Source organism: Lontra canadensis, unplaced genomic scaffold (assembly GCF_010015895.1).
Source record: "Lontra canadensis isolate GAN:19392208 unplaced genomic scaffold, GSC_riverotter_1.0 scaffold66, whole genome shotgun sequence".
Lineage (NCBI taxonomy): Eukaryota > Metazoa > Chordata > Mammalia > Carnivora > Mustelidae > Lontra > Lontra canadensis.
Genome location: NW_022631060.1, coordinates 6,998,346 through 7,015,678, shown reverse-complemented (window position 1 = coordinate 7,015,678; position 17,333 = coordinate 6,998,346). Strand labels below are relative to the sequence as shown.

The window sequence follows — 17,333 nt, the reverse complement described above, 5'->3', positions numbered from 1 at the left end:
GGGCCTCCTGTGTGTTGGTGGTGGGCGGGGAGGGGGGGGCGTTCTCGCAAGGCTTCTCGGACGATACGATGTCCCAGCTGACTCCGAGGAGTAGGGCCGGCCAAGGGCAGGGCAGGCACGCGGGGCGTGCGTGCAGAGGTCCTCTTGAGAAGGACGACAGGGACACAGCGCTGTGGAGACTCCAAGGACTCATGTGGGTCCTGACTTCCGGGCCACAGGGAGCCACTGAGGGGCTCAGGCTGGGCGGCGGGGTGGTATGGTCGGGGTGAGCTTTGGGAAGATCAGTGAGTGCACTGAGGTCAGGCCTGTGGGGAAAGGAGAGGTGACAGATGGCCCTGGTCATGGTGGCCAGGTGTGTGGATTGGCAAATTCTGCAGCTTTATAGCACCATTGGGACTTGCTCAAAGATGGGACTTGGGAGGTGAGAAGGGGATGTTGAGCTGGGGGCCCCAGGGCTTTGGTTTGGTGGCTGAGTGGATAAGGGACGATTCCATGGCATCAGAGCCCAGGAGGATGAGCAGGAGAGGGTGACTCTGGTGTGGGACATGGTAAGGGGAAGGCACCCAGGGCCAGCCACTGGGGGGACAGGAAGGTGCTCAGAACTCCCAAGAAGGCCTGAGGGGGAAAAGACTGACACCACCCAAAGGAGGAGACAGGATGCCTGGAGCTTGGGATGAACGACTTATTTATTATTAAACTCCAAAATGTAATCCCCATAGAGATGTCTGGAGGTGCTGGTTGTGAAGGGGGGTGGCTCAGAAGTGTCCACACCTGCCGGCCTCCCCCAGGACTCGGGTGGCTAGTGTGGGTACTGGGGGCAGGTTACCGCATAGTCTCCCAGGCTCCCTCGCCTTGGTCCGTCCTAGTTGGGGTCAGCTGAGGGAAGCTGGAAGGCAGCAGGCTGAGGGCTCACAGAGAGAAGCCCCAGGAGGGAGCAGGGCATGCCCTGGTCTGGGCTGTGGTCTTTTCCCCCCTGTGTGTGTGCCCCAGGCCACATCTGTCCTAGCCGCAGGCAGTAGGGGCAACAGACTCACAGGTGTGAGCCAGGCTCAGAGCAGGGTACAGCTGCAGCTGCGACCCTCCATGGCCACCAGCAGCATCCTCAAGTTGCGAGGCGAGTAGGGCGGGTAGCGGATGGAGTAGACCTTCTCTAGCCCAGGGTGGCGCAGCAGACAGGCGCGGTGGTGGGAGAAGGTGTCAAAGGAGAACTTGCCATGGTAGCTGCCCATCCCACTGGCACCTGCAGGGCAACATGGGACACATCAGTCAGCCCCACAGCGGCCAACAGGAGGCTGTCAGACACACCTGGGCTCTGCCAGTCGGTCACACGCAGCAGGACCTTGGTTTCCCCATCTGTGAAATGGGCCCTCTGTGTGATATGGGGTAGCCACGACCCTCTCTGATCCCACCGCTTCTTCAGTGGCATGGGAGAGCCAGAGACTGGCACCTGCCCACACTAGGCACCCAAGCCACTGTCCAGAGGGCCTGGCAAATTGTCCGGGGGGTGTGGACTGAGCGCGGACGCCAGGGCTGTGTGGGCCTCCAGGACCAGGCACCACAGCTGGCCCCCGTACCAGAACCCCAAATGGTGTCCTTATGGGTCCCCCATCCATATGTACATGCAGGGGCAGGTCTGGAAGGTTTTTGCAGGATGGAGGTGCAGGGGTGCCCTCAGTCCAGTAACAGCGAGAGAAGGCGGGTCTCTGCCAGCACTTACCCACTCCTCCGAAAGGCAAGCTGGCGAGGGTCATGTGCATGAAACCATCGTTCCCACAGAAGCCCCCGCTGCTGGTCTGGGCTAGTACTTGCTTGACCACCTGGTGGGGAGGGGAACAGCCATGAGGCCCTGTGGCGGGGCAGCCAGAGGCCAGCCCGCAGGGCCCTGCAGGGTGGAAGAGTCTGGCCACCCTGGGAGTGTCACAGGTGGGGGGTGTGGTTGTGTCAAAACCTGCCCCCGAGTCCCCAAGTCTGGACATGTTTCCTGAGCAGCTGCTCGAGTGTGGCCCTTGCAAGGGGGCTGGTGACACAGAAGCAGGGCCAAGAGGGAGGCAGAAAGCTCAGCGGTCCCCTGGGGACCTGGAGAGTTCAAGGTGAAATGCCAGGTAGTCAGGGAAGCGTCCCAAGAGAGGGACGTGATGCCACTGCTGCCTCTCAGGGGAAGGGGTCCCCCCAGGCAGAGTGAAGGGCAGGTGCAGAGACCCAGGGGCTGGGCTGTGCAGTGTGCAGCACAGGGAGGACCTTGAGGTGATGAAGCCAGGTGTTCATTTTAGGAACATGAATGTGGCCCTTGCTTTACTTAAAGAAGCCCCTTTCTCTCTCTCTCTCTCTCTTTTTTTTTTTTTTTTAAAGATTTTATTTATTTATTTGACAGAGGCACTGAGAGAGAGAACACAAGCAGGGGGAGTGGGAGAGGGAGGAGCAGGAGCCTGATGTGGGGCTTGATCCCAGGACCCCGGGATCATGACCCGAGCTGAAGGCAGACACTTAAGGACTGAGCCACTCAGGTGCCCCAAGAAGCCCTTTTCTCTTTAACCTATAGGTTTATTGGAAGAATGAGGGGGAAATGATCAGTAAACACTATAGTCATTGCCAGAAAACTCGGCTATATTTAGTTATGACATGTGATCCTGAGCTAACGGCTCGTCTGCGTGGTGAGAGGGAACCGCCCCATCACAGGGCTCAGAAATCACGTGGAGGTGGGTAATAATAGTGACACAAGAGGGAGCAGGGTTGTCACAGTGTTTCTTGGGGGCGGCCATGGGTCCCTAGGGCCAGTCAGTGCTGGGCAATGAGAAAATTGACCCCTTTCCAAAAAACCCGGATTGTAAATTTTCTGAAGTTACTATTATCCAGATAGAGCAAGGCTCCTTGGAGGAATGACTGACTTGGGCTGGGCAAGGGAAACACGGGATGAGCCGAAGCAGCTCGTGGACCCTGAAAGGAAGGAAGTGGTTGGAAAACAAAAGGATGGGGGGTGGGCACTGAGGGACACAGCAGCTCCCAGTGCCCAAAGAGGGACAGCCTGAGCAAGGACACAAGGCGGTGTTGCATTGTAACCGGAGAATAAAGCAGGTGCACACGAGTCCCTGCTGATAGAAGTGATTCAAGAGTCAAATCCTTCTTAGAGATTCCAGGGGATGGAAGTAGGTGTCCGCCTTCAGCAGGTGGCGCTCAATCCCATGGAAGGGGGGCTCGACTTCGAGATTTGCTCTTAAAGAAGAGGTCGGTCTCTTGGTGGAGACCTTTGGCCTCAACAGTGATGTGTGGATCTCTATCCCTGATAGGAGGTCGGAGGCCAGCCCTCGCCTCTGTGGTAATCTTTCATGAGACAAACACCAGACCACCGAGGTTGGGGACATGCTGCAAGGGACCTGGTCAGCGCCTCTCAAGCTGAGCAGCGGTCACAGACAAGAGGACCTGCAACTAAGGCAATGTAGGGCTCTAGCTGGGCTCTTGGGGCTGAAAGAAAAATGTGAAACTCAAATCGAATTTGAAGTGTTGTTAACAGTAATGGACCAAGCACCATCTCTTAGTTTTGTTGAACATAAGGACCCTTAAATGGGGGAAACTGGTAGCGGGGTATATTGGGACTCCCCGGACTATCTTTGTCTTCTGTAAAGTGAAGATTATTCCAAAATAAAGAGTTTATTAAAAACATACTGCGTGGGCACCTGCGTGGCTTAGTCGGTTAAGCGTCTGTCTTTGGTTCAGATCATGATCCCAGGGTCCTGGGATTGAGCCCCAAATCGGGGCTCCCGCTGAGCAGGGAGCCTGTTTCTCCCTCTCCCTCTGCCCCTCCCCCTCGCTCATGCTCTCTCTCTCCAAATAAATAAATAAAATCTTAGAAAAAAAAAAACCCCACACTGTCCAATCTGTGAGGGATCTCATAAGAGCTGTGTGAGAGAGGAAGGTGTGCCCTGAGCTGTAGATGCCTGCCCTTTGCCCTTGAGGCTCCCAGGATGCCCCCAGGGGCTGAGCAGGGCAGGGGCTGGGGTTCACTGTCCCTCCTGCGTGTTCTGGTCCTTCATCCTCCCCTAGTCATTCCACGACATTCCGCGCGTGCCTTCTATGAGCCCGGCACTGGAAGGGGACAATTGACAGCCAGAAGAGATGATGAGGAAGACAGAGCGGGGTGTTGATGGAGCCGGGGACATGAACCCTGGAGACTGTCGCTTAGGTTGGAGGACAGAGGAGGCCTGGCTGCCCCAGGTAGAAAGGACAGTGACAGAACCAAGAGTGCCCCATCCTAGAATTTCTGTGACTGCTCCAGAGAAGCAGGACACCCAACCCTCCCTCCAGGCCCCTTGGTCCACTCCAATCCTGGAGCCATCTCCGCTTCTGCTGTCACCAGTCCTCCATCCACTGCTGGCCCCTGACCCCATCTCTGTCCAGCCCTCACTCAGCCCTGCCCGGGCCCCCCACCTGGTTGCTGTTGGAGAAGGCATACACGGCCAGGGGCTTCTCCCCACGGTTGATGAAGTCGATGGCCTCGTCCAGGCTCCTCACGTTCATGATGGGCAGGATGGGGCCGAAGATCTCCTCCCGCATCACCGGCTCCGTCTCCTGCACGTCCACCAGCACCGTGGGGGCTGCGGGCACAAGGGACCCCTCAGCGCTGGGGCGGGACGGGGGTGGGCCACGGGCGGGGCTCAGGGACCTTCCGGGGAAGAGAGCGTCCCCGCGGCCCCCAGGAAGGACGGCGAGGGGTTGTCCAGCCCGGGCGGGGGCCGAGGTGGAGCAGAGGTCGGGGAGGCAGGAGTCCAGGCTGGCCTAGATCGCGCGGCCCTGGGAGCCCGGAGGTGGGGCGGGGTGAGGAGGGGTCGGGGGCGGGGCGAGGAGGGGGCGGGGCGGGGCTACTGGGTGTGGAGGGCGGGGCCCGGGCTCGCGGCCCAGGCTCGCGGCCCACGCGGGACCTGCGTCCCGGAAGGGCCTCCGCCCGGCGACCGCGCGGCGACAGGGCGGGCTCACCGATGTAGCGCTCGCTCTCGTCGCTCTGGCCGCCGATGGCCACGCGGCCGCAGCCCAGCAGGCCCCGGAGGCGCTGGAAGTGCTTGTCGCTGATGATGCGGCCCAGGCTCGGGGAGCCCTGGGGGTCGTCGCCGTAGAAGCGGGTGATGGCGCTCTGCAGGGCGGGCAGCAGCCGCTCCTGCGTGTCCGGGCTGCACAGGACGTAGTCGGGGGCCACGCAGGTCTGGCCGCTGTTGAAGTAGCGGAAAAAGGCCACGCGGTTGGCCACGGTCTGGGGGTCGCAGTCGTCGTCCACGTAGCAGGGGTTCTTGCCCCCCAGCTCCAGCGTGACGGGCGTCAGGTGCTTGGCGGCGGCAGCCATGACGATCCTGCCCACACGGGGGCTCCCTGGGCAGTGGAAAGAAACCAGGGTGACCCTCAGTCACCCCAGCCAGGTGGGATGGCCTCAGCTTGTGGGCCGGGACCCCTGGAGGGGGAGTTCACTCCCTGGCCTGACCTCCCTGGAGAGGTGGTGGAGTTGGAGGATGCAGGCCCTCCCCTGCCAGTCTCTGCACCAGGACCTCGCTTACAGCCTGGGCCAGCCCAGCCCAGCCACGCGGGGTCCATGGAGGGGTCTGCACGGAGCAGCAAGCCAGGTCCCTGGTTCCCTCTCCTGACCTGCCTTGTTAGAAATCCAGGAGCCCCTTGCCCTGCTTCTGATCCCGGGCTCCCCCTGCCAGTGATTTTTTTTTTTTTTTTAAGATTTATTTATTTACTTGACAGAGAGAGACACAGAATAAAAGGGAACACAAGTGGGGGGGTGCAGAGGGAGAGGGAGAAGCAGGCCCCTGCTGAGCAGGGAGCCTGATGTGGGGCTTGATCCCAGGACTCTGGGATCATGACCTCAGTGGAAGGCAGATGCTTAATGACTGAGCCAGCCAGGTGCCCCCCTGCCAGTGACCCTTGCTGGCATGCCACTCTCTACCCCTCCCTACCTCTCCAGTCTTCTCCAGAACTGGCAGAGACTGCTCTGGTCCAAGGCCAGAGTCCAGCTCCAAGGGCTGCCGTTTGGGTCTCTCCCTGACGTAATCTGGCGGCTACGCCACCCTAACCCCCTACCCTTCCCTCTGCTCCCGACCTTTGGCTGAAGTGGCCACCTGCCCATCTCCAGGGTCTCACAGTCCCCTCCATCCCACCTCCCCCTCACCTAAAGTTCCCTGTATCCAAGATGTTCCTGCCCACGCCTGGCCCAGGGTCCTGTGCTGCCATTTTTGCTGGGATGGCCCTCTCCGGCCACCACTTGAGAGCCTGATGTCCCTGCTCTAGCCTGGTCCAGCTTCCCTGCCCTTTCTCCCCGCCCCACCCTGCTCCAGGCCCCCCCACATCCCCTCACCTGTCCACTCCTCCCTCAGGTCCTCCTGCCTTTCAGAAACATCTTCTTGTCTATGAGGCTCCCCTTGTCTGTTGAATCCTGTCACGCTTCCCTGCCAGAGTCCCCTCCAAGGGCCCCATCATTCCCACGCTGTTCAATTCTCTGTCCCCTGTCCCCTTGTTATAACGTGAGCTCCTCCGGCAGGGAGGCTGTCTCCTCAGCCCTTGCTTTATTGCAAGGCTAGGACGGCGTCTGGACAGGGCATGTTCCCTCAGAAAACAGCGAGCAAGTGAATGGATGCTTCCCCTGGCCACGGGCTGTGACAAAGGCTTCCATAAGTTCACATATCCTCAAGACAGACCTGTGACTGTCATCAGACAAGGACAGTCCTGCAGGAGTCAGGGGCTCATGGCAGACTAGGTACTGGTCGGTCTCCCAGCCTCTGCGCAGGCTGCCCAGGTTCCCGGCCCGAGTCAAAGTCCCAAAGCCCACCGAGCTGTCGGGTGTGATGGTGGAAGGTGGACCACCCCCTCCCCATGTCCCCTCCTCCTCCTCCAGCCACCAGGAATCTGCAGGACCAGCTGAGGACTCCGCCCCCTGCCTCTGTAGCAGGCTCCCTGGCCACCAAGGTGGGGGCCCATGGGCCCTGTCCTGGGCTTGTGGCAGGGTTTGTGGGGAGAAAGGCAGAGACCACACTCCCCCTGCTCTGGTGTGGACAAGGTGTACCAGGCACAAAGCCAGTGAGCAGGAGGCCTCCGAAGCGGCTCTCCACCCCGTCTGCTTTCTCTCTCCTCCAGAACCTCGGCCAGGGAACACAGCTCCCTGAATCTCCGGCTCTTTGACCCTTATAGGACCCCCCCCCACACACCCCGATCCTGTCACCTGAAGCCAGGTGGTGTCTGGGCCTCATGGGCACGTGCCAGGGAGATGGCAGATGACCGCAGAGAACAATTCTCACAGAGGGCCTGGGAGCAAAAATCCAGCCTCCCCAATCCTGGTCCCTGGAGTGACCCCAGCTGAGTGCCGTGGCTCTTCATTACCTTGTCCTCCAAGCCCTCATCTGTCCAGCCGGCCACAAGGGCCCTGGGTCAGTGGGGTCATGTATAAGGTCCTGAGACCAGTGGGTGGTATATAAGGTCTCCAGGGGGGAACCTTGCACAGTGGGAGCTCGGCACGGGCAGAGGCTGTCATCCATGAGACTGTGACCAGGGAAGGGGCCTCTGGAGGGTCCCAGGGGTCAGGGCTGCTCCCCCCCTTCTCAAGGAGCACAGAGCAAGCTTGTCCTGGAGCCAGCCTGCTTCCTTCCTGGCTGTCTGTGTGCCTGGGTCCCTTGGACTCTCCCAGGGTTGGGGACAAGCCCCCTGAGGGGGTGGCTGGGCTCGACGATCCCCACATGGAGCCCCCCAAGCCCTGCACACCGCGGGCACCCTGGCCTCACCTGTGAAGAAGATGTAGTCGAACTTGTGCTCCAGCAGCTGCCCGGTCTCCTGGGGCCCTCCTAGCACCACGGCAAAGCAGCTCTGCAAGGCGGGGTGGCAGACGGCTCCCTCTGGGACCCCAGCCTGGGGAACGCAGGGGGCTGCCTCCCTGTGTGCCCCCCCTTACTGGGCCTGACCCACAGTTTCCAGGGACCTAGATGGGCCAGATGGGAGCAGGGAGCTGCCCGGTGTCCCCCACAGTCCCAGCCCCGAAGGTGTGAGGTTAGGGCCTGGCTGGGGTTGAGGGGTGCGCAGGTGGCAGGCGGGGTCGGGGTGTGGTCAGGGCTGCCCAGAAGACAGGCTCCGGCAGGCTCTGGAAGACAGATGGCAGGCTCCGGGGTCACGGTCCTAAGAGCGCAGCTGGATGCACTGGCTCTCTGTTTCACTCGATGGGAAAGAGCAAAGGGGGCAGCGACCCAGCCATGGCTGCACACCCCAAAGGAGGCAGGACTGAGGCTGGAACTCAGGTCCTGAGGAGCCCCAGTGTAGCTGCTGGGCCCACTCCATGCCCGGCTTACCTGGTCCAGGTATCGGGGCAGGACCTCAGCCAGGACCTTCTCTGTTCTCCTGCTGAACTCCGAGGGCTTCAGCACCACGCAGTTCCCTGCAGGGCGGGGCAGGGGGAGCGCTGGGAGAGGGCTGGCCTCTCCCGCCTCTGCTCAGCCCTCACCCCTGGTGCCCGGCCTCGCTCTGCGCTCAGGAGAAGCATCTGGCTGAGAGGTGACTGACGGGCCGAGGCCCCACCGCCCAGGGATGCTGGGCCAGGCGGGAACCGGCTTTTCTTAGCCACTTGTTGCCAGCTCCCCGCTCACAGGCTCTATGAGCCACCAGGAGGCCCGAGGGTGGGGACAGCTGGGACAACAGGCAGCGGGAAGGGCCAAACTGCTCTTACCTGCAGCGAGGGCACCCACCAGGGGCACCAGGGTCAGGTTCACCGGGTAGTTCCAGGGGGCGATGATGAGCACCAGGCCAAAGGGCTCCTTCCGGATGAAGGCCGAGTCCAGCTGCGTGGCCTGGGCCCCAGGGCCAGTGTGGTGGTGAGTGGTGGGGCCTTGAGACTCCCAAACCCTCTGTGCCACCCTCCAGAGGGCAAGGCTGCCCGTGTGCCCTCTACCCCCTGGGGCCAGCTCACCAGATTCTTAGGCACTTTCTCATCCTTCATCCAGGTCCTCAGATTCCTGAGGGCTAAGTCAATCTCGCTCTCGCTGATTCTGATCTCAGACACCTCTGCCTCGAAGGTTGACTGCAGGGGAGAGACGGGGGCGGGGTTCGGGCTCGGGGTCCCCAGTCGGCTCCTTCATTCACACACTCCATGTTCAATGAGGGCTTCCAGCCCTCGGGAGTCCTTCCTGGGCCAGGAATGCAGCAGGGAGAGACAGCACTGCGCCCAGAGAGCCTGCCCCGCAGAGCGGACGTCGGAGGGGGACAGCAGCTGTGACACTGAGAACACCGATGCGACCAGAGCCATGGGAGTGAAACAGGGGACAGGGGACAGAGACTGCTGGAGTGTGTGGTGTGCGTGCATTGCGTGTGTGTGTGTGTGTGTGTGTGTGTTGGGGGCTGTGCACGGGCATGCGCACGTGAGTGCATGGGTGTACGTGAATGCGTGTGCGCACGCCTGTGTGTGCTCATGTATGTGTGTGTGTGCGCGTGTGTACTCTGCTTTATACAAGATTATCAGTGCCGGCCTTGGGACGAGGTGACCTCTGAGCAGTGAGGACTGGGAGTGGGGGAGCCTGCGTATATGTGGAGGCAGAAAATTCCAGGCAAAGCGCATAGTGTGTGCAAAGGCTCTGAGGTGGGCGCTGGCTTGCTATCTTCCTAGTTAGCAAGGAGCAGACTGGGTGAGGCGATGGCACCGGGCAGCAGGGGTGAGGACTGTCGGGGAGAGAACCCTGGTTTCATGTGTTCATGGGAAAACAGATGATTCTGGAAACTGCTGACAAGGAAGCCTGGGCCTCACCTGGCTACAGTCCTGGGGCATCACGGTTAAGGGCAGGTTTGGGGACACTGAGAAAGGGAGCAGGTATCACCAGGAAGCCACATCCTCAAGATAAGTCCTTGTGGACACACTTTGCTGTCCCCAAGGGATGACCCTGGATGCCATGAGGCACTAGTCTCAAAGTCCATGACTGCTCTGGGGACAGGACGGACACTTGGCAGTGTGCCTGTAAGTCGGGAGCTACCCAAGGAAGCTACTGAAGGACCCCGGCTCCACTGGCCCCGGGGTCTCTATCGTGACTTGGGTGGAACCTGCAGGCCCACTGCAAGGGTGGCACCTCACCCGACGGCAAAGAGGCATAGGCCTGGCCCTGAGGAGTTCCAGGCGTTGAGGGGCCAGGGGAGCCCGGGGGTGGGTCTGGACACCGTGGCCTTGGTGGCAGGTGCAGAGGACATTTTGTCCAGAGAAGGACACCCTGGGGCACAAGCAGCCAAGCGGTTGGGCTCTGTTGGCTGAGGGGGTGGGAGGTTGCCCGGAAGCAAATGCATTGCTGGGCTGCTACTGAAATTGGGAGGAGCCGAGCCCTCAGGCCTGCGGGTTTGGAGAGGGGCCAATGACGCCCAACTTTCTGAGTGAAACTGAACTCATCTGTGGTGCACGAGGCACTTCATGGTGTGACCTGCCTCCCTGGATCTCATCTTTTGTGTATCTCTGCATCTCTCACTCCCCTCCAGGTATGCTGGCCTCTTTGCCGCTCCTCAAGCACAGAGGCCGCCTGCCTCAGGGCCTTTGCACATACTCTGCCTGCTGCCATTTCCTCCAAAGTTCTTCCTCCAAAGTTCTCCCTCCGGCAGGTCTCCTCAAAGAAACTGCCCCTGACTCCCACATGTAAAACACCGCCCTGCTCCTGGTTCATCCTCTTGCCCCTCTCACCCTGGGAGCGTCTCTCCATGGCACTTGAAACCATCCAACATGCTATACAATTAGTTCTGTACTGTTGTTTTGTGCCACTCTCCGGAAAGCCAGCTCCCTGGGCACAAGGATTTTGGTTCACTTTCTGTTGTACCCCCTTGGCCTAGAACAGGAGACCTAGAACATGGTAGGTGCTCAGTCTGACGTTGTGGGGGAGATGGGAAATGCGCGGATGGACGCGTGCAGAAGAGGTGAAGAGGCCATGTGGCACAGGGAAGGGGGTGGGGTTTGCATGGCCCTTAGTCCCTGCCCAGGGAGGAAGCTGCGGCCCCCATCCCGCGTGTCCCCGTCCCCCGGCCCCGCCCCCAACCCTGGCCCCGCCCACCTTGTGCAGGTCCTGAGCCAACACCTCCTGCAGAAGCTGCTTGTTTTCTTGCAGGAAGCGGCGGAGGCCCTTGAGCTGCGCCACCCTGAACTCGGCCGGCCTCGTCCGCCCTGTGCTGAAGGCCTCCCGCAGCCGCCGCAGGGTGTCCGCGTAGGGGTCCATCCTGCAGGGAGGGGGCAGCGTGGGCCGGGGCTCCCCAACCTCTTGGGCATCCTCCCTGTGCCCCCGGCTGCACCACTATGGGCTCACGGACATTCCTACAAGGACTCCCGCGTGACCCCAGAGGGCCGGGGCTGCCCCCACCACATGTGTACACACACGCACACACACTCTGATGGACCCCCAATCCCTTCCCCTTGGCCAGTGGACAGGAGAGCCCTGGACCTTGGGCTGGGGGCAGGACAGCACGGGGGTGGGGGCGCTTGGGAGCAGCTACCCCAGAGCCCCAAAAGGTAGGTAGGCAGCCGGGGAACCTCATTTCTCCCTGCCACACGGAAATGAGCCCCAAGCCATGGCCCCCCTCCGACTCTGGTGCCCCTCATGGAGATGGGGCCGCCCTCATCCCTGCTAGGCCTGCATGGAGTAACCAGGAAGAGTTCGATAAGTAGAGGACAGTCCACCAACAGCCACCATGGCCGCCACTAGGGGACAATCCAGACACAGAATATGCCGCGCCTCCTGCCCCTCTCTTGGGGCACTGCCTGGGGAAGCCAGGCTGGCTGGTGGCAGCACGGGGGGCTGGGAGACCTTGGTGGTGACTTCCACTGTCTCTGCCCCTCTCACCAGCCTGTGTTGGAGGAGCTGGGAAGAGTAGAGGGCAGGGGCTGAGGGGGCCTCCGATGCCTCCATGTTGTCAGCAGCCCCGGCGGGAGATCTGGGTAGGGGGCCCCCACATTCCCCCGGGCCCCCGCCTGTTTACTCGAAACTTATCAGAGGAGCAGGGTGACATACTTGCTTCTTGGCCTGGTGCCAAGGACCCGTGGGGACCCTTTCCTCCTGCCCTCTCTGACTCCTTTCCCTTCAGGTCTCAGCTTGGTGAACGCCTCCTCTAGGCAGCTCGCCCTGATTACTCCCTCACATGCGGAGGGGGATTCATCCTCTCATCCTCTCTCCCGATGGCCCCTCTTTGCCTCCCTACCTGAGTTAGGTCTTAGTGCCTCCTTATCTGTCGGGGAGGGTAACGCTAGTGGCCACCAGCTGACAGGCTGTTTTTCAAAGAGGAGACCACGCTGTCCAGTTCTGAGCCCAAGGCCGGGTGTCAGCGTGCCCAAAGCTGCCAGCTGTTGTTAAGTGGCTGCCCCACAGCCGTCAGATTTCTGGAGTGATCCATGGCTTTGAGAGCTGAGCCTGCTCCAGCCAAATAGAATGGCCCGGCGGGAAGGGCACTCTGTGCCGAGAGCTTGGCTAGATCCCTGGGCATGATGGGGGTGGGGGCAGGCTGACCCCATAGGCCTCCTGCTCTGGTCTGGAGAACTAAGCAGTTGCCTGGGGGCACAAGACAGACCCCATGGGACCCAGAAGCGGTGCCAGCGTAGCAGAGAGGGGACATTCTCAGAGCCCCTCTCAGCCCCAGCCTTGCCTCAAGACCCCACGCGCCTTCTCAGAGGAAGGGACGTCGGCCAGTGCCAAGGCCCTCCCGGCCTCCAGAGCTGCCATCTGGGCTTGTCACCCCCGGCTCGGCCTCCTTCTGGCCTTATGACCTTGGACAGGCCACTCATCTCTCTGCCTCAATTTCCTTGTCTGTAAAGTGGGAATAATAATATCACTTGCCATCATCCCGACAAACAAATGACATCAGGCCCCCTAAAGCCATGGCCGCGGTGCACGGGCTGGAGGTCAGCAGCGGTTGGGATCACTAAATTCCCAGCCAGTGTTTCTTTCTCTCCACCCGCTGCCCCTCCTTGTTTTGTCTCGTGGGCCCCGCCAGACCCCTGCGGATGGGTGTGGAGTACAGAGTGCGCCCACCTCATCTGCCCCCCGGGGTTCTGTGCCTTTTCATAAGCTATGTCTGCAGAACCCACAAAAATGTCAGGCACGTAACTGGAACAGCACACCTCTGGGCGAGGGAGGGGAGGGGAGCTCTGTGGGGGTGCTGGACGGAACATTCCAGCAGCCTCGCCTGGCAACACTGAGGCCGACTCACCCAATATTGTCCCCCTCCCCACCAACGCTGGTCAATCTGGACCGAGGGATCAAGGGATGCCCGTTAGGGGATGGGAAGCTGGGTACCGCCCAGGTGTGCCCAGGAGCCCAGGCCACCTCCTGGCGGAGCCTGGGTCTGTGACCTCACAAAGGACACACAGATGTGGGGCTTCCTGGATCGGTCTGGGCTGGGGTCTTGGAGCCCACCTCCACCCCCCGACCCCCACCCCTGGGGTACACGTGATATTGTGGAAGTTCATAAGGATGTTGAATGATATTTCCTGTGCCTGCGTGACACATTTGACCCCTACAACAGCCTCCTGAGGGCACCGTCTTCTCCCTCACAAGGAGAGGGACGTCTCAGCACAGAGAGGGCAAGGAGGTGACCCAAGACCATCCCGCTTTTCTACCCTGGAAACCAGGATGTGGAGGAATCTGGAGGAACAGAGGGCTGCCCACCCCCACCCTCCATCCCCCTACATGGCAGCCTGACCCCTGGGGAGAGGGGACACCTCAGGGGGCTGGCCTGAACTGCAGATGCAGGGACAGGGAGCAGGGGCACGTGGCTGGACTCAGGCACTGGCCTCGAGGGGGAGAAGACGCACTGGTTGTACCCCGCTCTCTGCCTCTGACTCCCCGCTATTCCCACCAGTCCCCGCCTTGCTTCCCCTTGTGACCTCCTCTGGCTGAGTGCCGAGGTCCCAGCGGCTGGTGGGCCCAAGGGTCCGCCGCCCACTAAGGGGCCCCGGCTTCAGCCACCTGCTGTGCCGCATGTGTTCTTCACCTGTGGCTCCTGGGGCCAGTGGGTGGGGTAGGAGGGGCCAAGACAGCAGATGATGACAAGGGACAGGCCTGTTTCCCTTGGCTTGGAGGCTGGGGGAGGACAAGCCACTTCCCCTTAAGGCCTTGGCCCAGGGACTCCTCCAGTTATCACGATGAGCAGGCACTGACCGCACGTGCCAACCTGGGTCAGCCTGATGTGGGTGTCCGCACGGCGCCCCTGGGGGAAACTGAGGCCCAGACAGATCGCATGGCGTCAGGGAGGGGGTGAGTCAGCTGGGCACGCCGGTCTGCTGGCTCCAAAGCATCACTGGGACTCTACTGTCCCACCTCCCCGCCCTACACGGTGGCCCGTCCTGCGATGAGCTCTCCATGGAGTGGCCCCCCTTGTCCCCCACCCAGCCTCTTGTCATTCTCCTTCCTCTGTCATTCTCACTGCCTCCGCTTCCTGAGCTGTCCTGGAAGCCTCCTTAGGGGAACCCCCCCTTTTTAAAGTAGGCTCCATACCCAGTGTGGAGCCCAACACAGGACTTGAACTCACAACCCTGAGATCAGGACGGGAGCTGAGATCAAGAGTTAGATGCTCAACCGACTGAGACCCCAAGAGCCTCCCTAAGAACACCCCTTCAGGGCCTGGAGGTCTGGGGTCGAATCCTGGCAGCCTGTTTGTGAGCCAGGAGCCCCTGGGCAGGTTGCTCGGCTCCTCTGCGGCTCGCCTGCCCCATCCGAAAAATGGGGATGGTACTTAGCTGCCCCAGGGCGCTGTTGGGAGAATTCAGGCGTGCGGTGTTGTGTGCGAGGCCGAGCCCTGCGAGTGCTCGGTGACCATGGCTCTGAGCGAGTGTGACTCAGACAGACTGTGAAGGACAGCTGTGCCAAGGGGGCTCCAGGGAGGAGACCCTGGGGAAGAGCCCAAGGAGAGACCTTGGCCCAGTGTGGGCACCAGGGAGGAAAAGACATCAACCTGAGAGCCATTATAGGGGTGAGAGAGATAAACAACTTGGTGCTCTGAGGGTCTGGGGGGGCCTCGATCAGGCTGCCAGAGTGGAGGTCACAGTGCCAGCCTTGATGACCCCACAGTCCCGCTACCCCAGGGTCTCCAATCTGATCTCCCCTTGGAGCCTGAACCTGGCTTTTCACAGGCTCTCCAGAAGCTCTGGCAGAGTCCCCTCCCTACAATGGGGTCTGTGGCAACTGGGGATCAACCCTTGGCCTGTGGGTGGAGCCAACCCCACCCCAGAGAGTTCCCCAGAGAGTTCCCCTGTTGCTCCGAGACCTTCTCCAGGCAGGGCAGAGTCTGGCTCATCCCTCTTTCCTGGATCCTGGCAGAGCCCGCTCCCAAGAACAGGATGTCCCATAGTTAGTGGGTACCCTGGCCCCAGCACCGGGCTCGCCTAGCAGTGCCCCGAAACTCTGTGTTGCCAGATGGATACTTGCCCTGCCCCCCATCCCTCACCCCCTCCCCCACCAGGGATGGGGGTGTATTCCCTCCTGGGGCAGCCAAGTCCAGAGCTGGTGCCCTCAGTCCCAGAAAAGATGGGCTGTGACCCCAGTGAGAGGAAGATGGAGGCCCAGCTTAGACAAAACAAGGATGGCTGCCGGCCACCAGCTTCAAAGCCCCGGAGCCTCTCCTCAGCCCCTCCCTCTCCAGCTCTTAGGTCTGGGCAGAGGAAGTTCCTTCCCCCTTCCCCTTTCTCCCCAGGCAGGCAGAGGAGCTCCTGGAAGACAAAGCCAGCCTGTGTGTGTGGCCTCCGATCGCCAGGCCTGCCCAGGCAGCCCGCCAGCCGGGTCCGGGCCCTGGCTGCTGGGGACTCATCCCCGTCTCCCTGAGACAGCATACCTGAGGCCCTGCCAAGCTGCGCTTCCTTCTGGCAGTCCCTGCTCTGCCCCGCTGCCCTGTCGTTGTGAAATGTCCGAGGCTGGGCGGGCCCCTAGGGCGGGGCTGCCCTGGCCTCGTGCCTGACCTTGGCTCTGGGCTGGCTGGAAGCTGCCGGCGGAGATTTCATTACCTCTCTCTCAGGGCCCTCTGGATCCTCTCCCCAACCACAGAGAAGGAGCCAGGGCCCAGAGAGGGCCAGCCTGATTCCGGGGCCACATAGCAGGTGTTCGGGGAGCTCTGAGCTGAGGGGTCCAGCCCAAGGTCTCACCAGACCCAGGCCCAGCTTGGAGGAGGAGGACAGCCCAGGGCAGTGGGCCTGGGAATTATGGCATGGGGTGGGGTCCAATTGCCTGGAGTAGCAGGGAAGCCCTGCCCCAACACCACCGCCCTCCCACCCCCATTCCCCTATGAGCCTTGGTTTTCCAGGTGCAAAATGAAGAGAGGGATCCAGAGATGGCTGGAGCCCAGAAAGACAGTGTCAGGGCCCAGCCCGCGGACCCCTCCGTGCCCTAGCTCTCCCCGCAGCTGTGCCAATCGATGCCACCTCACCCAGGACCCCCTCTCAGAACAGGTCACCCTGCGCCCTGCCATTTCATCATGAGAAAACAGGAACCCTGGAGAGGCGACCGGACTTGACCCCACAGGGCATGGATGGCAGGACTGGGACCCACACAGGAAGCTGGTTGCTCTGGAGCGGAGGGGCCGCGTCCGTCCCCAGAGGTCCCCTCCCACCTCCGAAGGTAGCATTCTACCCTCTGCCCTCTAGGACAGCTGTCATGGTAAGTGTCCCCACGGTGGTTCCTGTGGGCTTGCTTCTCTGGGGCCTGAGCTGTGCCAAGGGGGCCTGTCCTCTGTCTTACCGGGGCCCCTGCCCCACGCACACCTGTGGCACAAAGGGGGATGGTTCCCCAGCAGCTGCTGGTATCAGACAGGCAGGTGATCAGGTTACAGGTGTGGGGGCAGAAGCATCCTTTGTGCCCTCGCCCCGTGCCTGCCACCCTGGGCCCGCCACTGCCCCTCTGTCTCGGTGCCCCGGGTGTCTGCCTGGTATCCTGGCCTGGGGCCTCTGAGCCAACCCGGCACCTGGGAGATGCTTCTCGCCGCCCCGGCCCTCCCACTGCCCCTGCCTACCTGAGGGGCAGGAGAGGTCTCCTGGCCCACACCTGTTCGGGCTCCCCTGGAGGCTTCAGCCTGCTGGGACAGGGGGAAGGGGCTGCAGAGGCCCCCGTCCTCCCCGTGGGATGGAGCCCCCAGCCGCTGCCTGTCACGTGGTTCAGCATGTGACAGCCGTGCCCTGCTGTCTGGAGCTGAGCCAGGCGAAGGCAGTGGCGGAGCGGGTACCAGGCGGGGCTGGGCGGGGGCCGAGCCTGACAGCGCTTAGCCGGGACCCAGGCCCAGAGAGGGGCAGCCACTGGTCTAAGGCTACACAGCCAATCAGGGGCCCACCTAGGGAGGCACTGGTGGGGAGATGGGTGTTGGAGGATCCTGAAGGGACC

At 61.6% G+C, this 17,333-nt stretch overlaps 1 protein-coding gene across 3 annotated transcripts; it reads right to left on the bottom strand.

Annotated features, from left to right (window-relative positions):
- Positions 1 to 263: 263 nt before the first annotated feature.
- ALDH3B1 (aldehyde dehydrogenase 3 family member B1) lies at positions 264 to 17,116 on the bottom strand. 3 transcript variants are annotated; one of them, XM_032879660.1, is made up of 11 exons: positions 16,969 to 17,116; positions 11,037 to 11,199; positions 8,930 to 9,040; positions 8,690 to 8,810; positions 8,316 to 8,401; positions 7,758 to 7,839; positions 4,969 to 5,355; positions 4,423 to 4,589; positions 1,718 to 1,817; positions 1,035 to 1,240; positions 264 to 305 (listed from the first exon to the last, which is right to left on the bottom strand). In XM_032879660.1, exons 2-10 carry the CDS (start codon positions 11,196 to 11,198, stop codon positions 1,050 to 1,052), a joined length of 1,407 nt encoding a protein of 468 aa, XP_032735551.1. In that variant the 5' UTR covers position 11,199; positions 16,969 to 17,116; the 3' UTR covers positions 264 to 305; positions 1,035 to 1,049. The 3 variants fall into 3 exon arrangements, with proteins under 3 accessions (XP_032735551.1, XP_032735550.1, XP_032735552.1); XM_032879659.1 differs by lacking the exon at positions 264 to 305 and having other exon boundaries at positions 675 to 1,240; positions 16,969 to 17,115; XM_032879661.1 differs by lacking the exons at positions 264 to 305; positions 16,969 to 17,116 and adding an exon at positions 15,799 to 15,840 and having other exon boundaries at positions 675 to 1,240.
- Between the last annotated feature and the right edge of the window lie 217 nt (positions 17,117 to 17,333).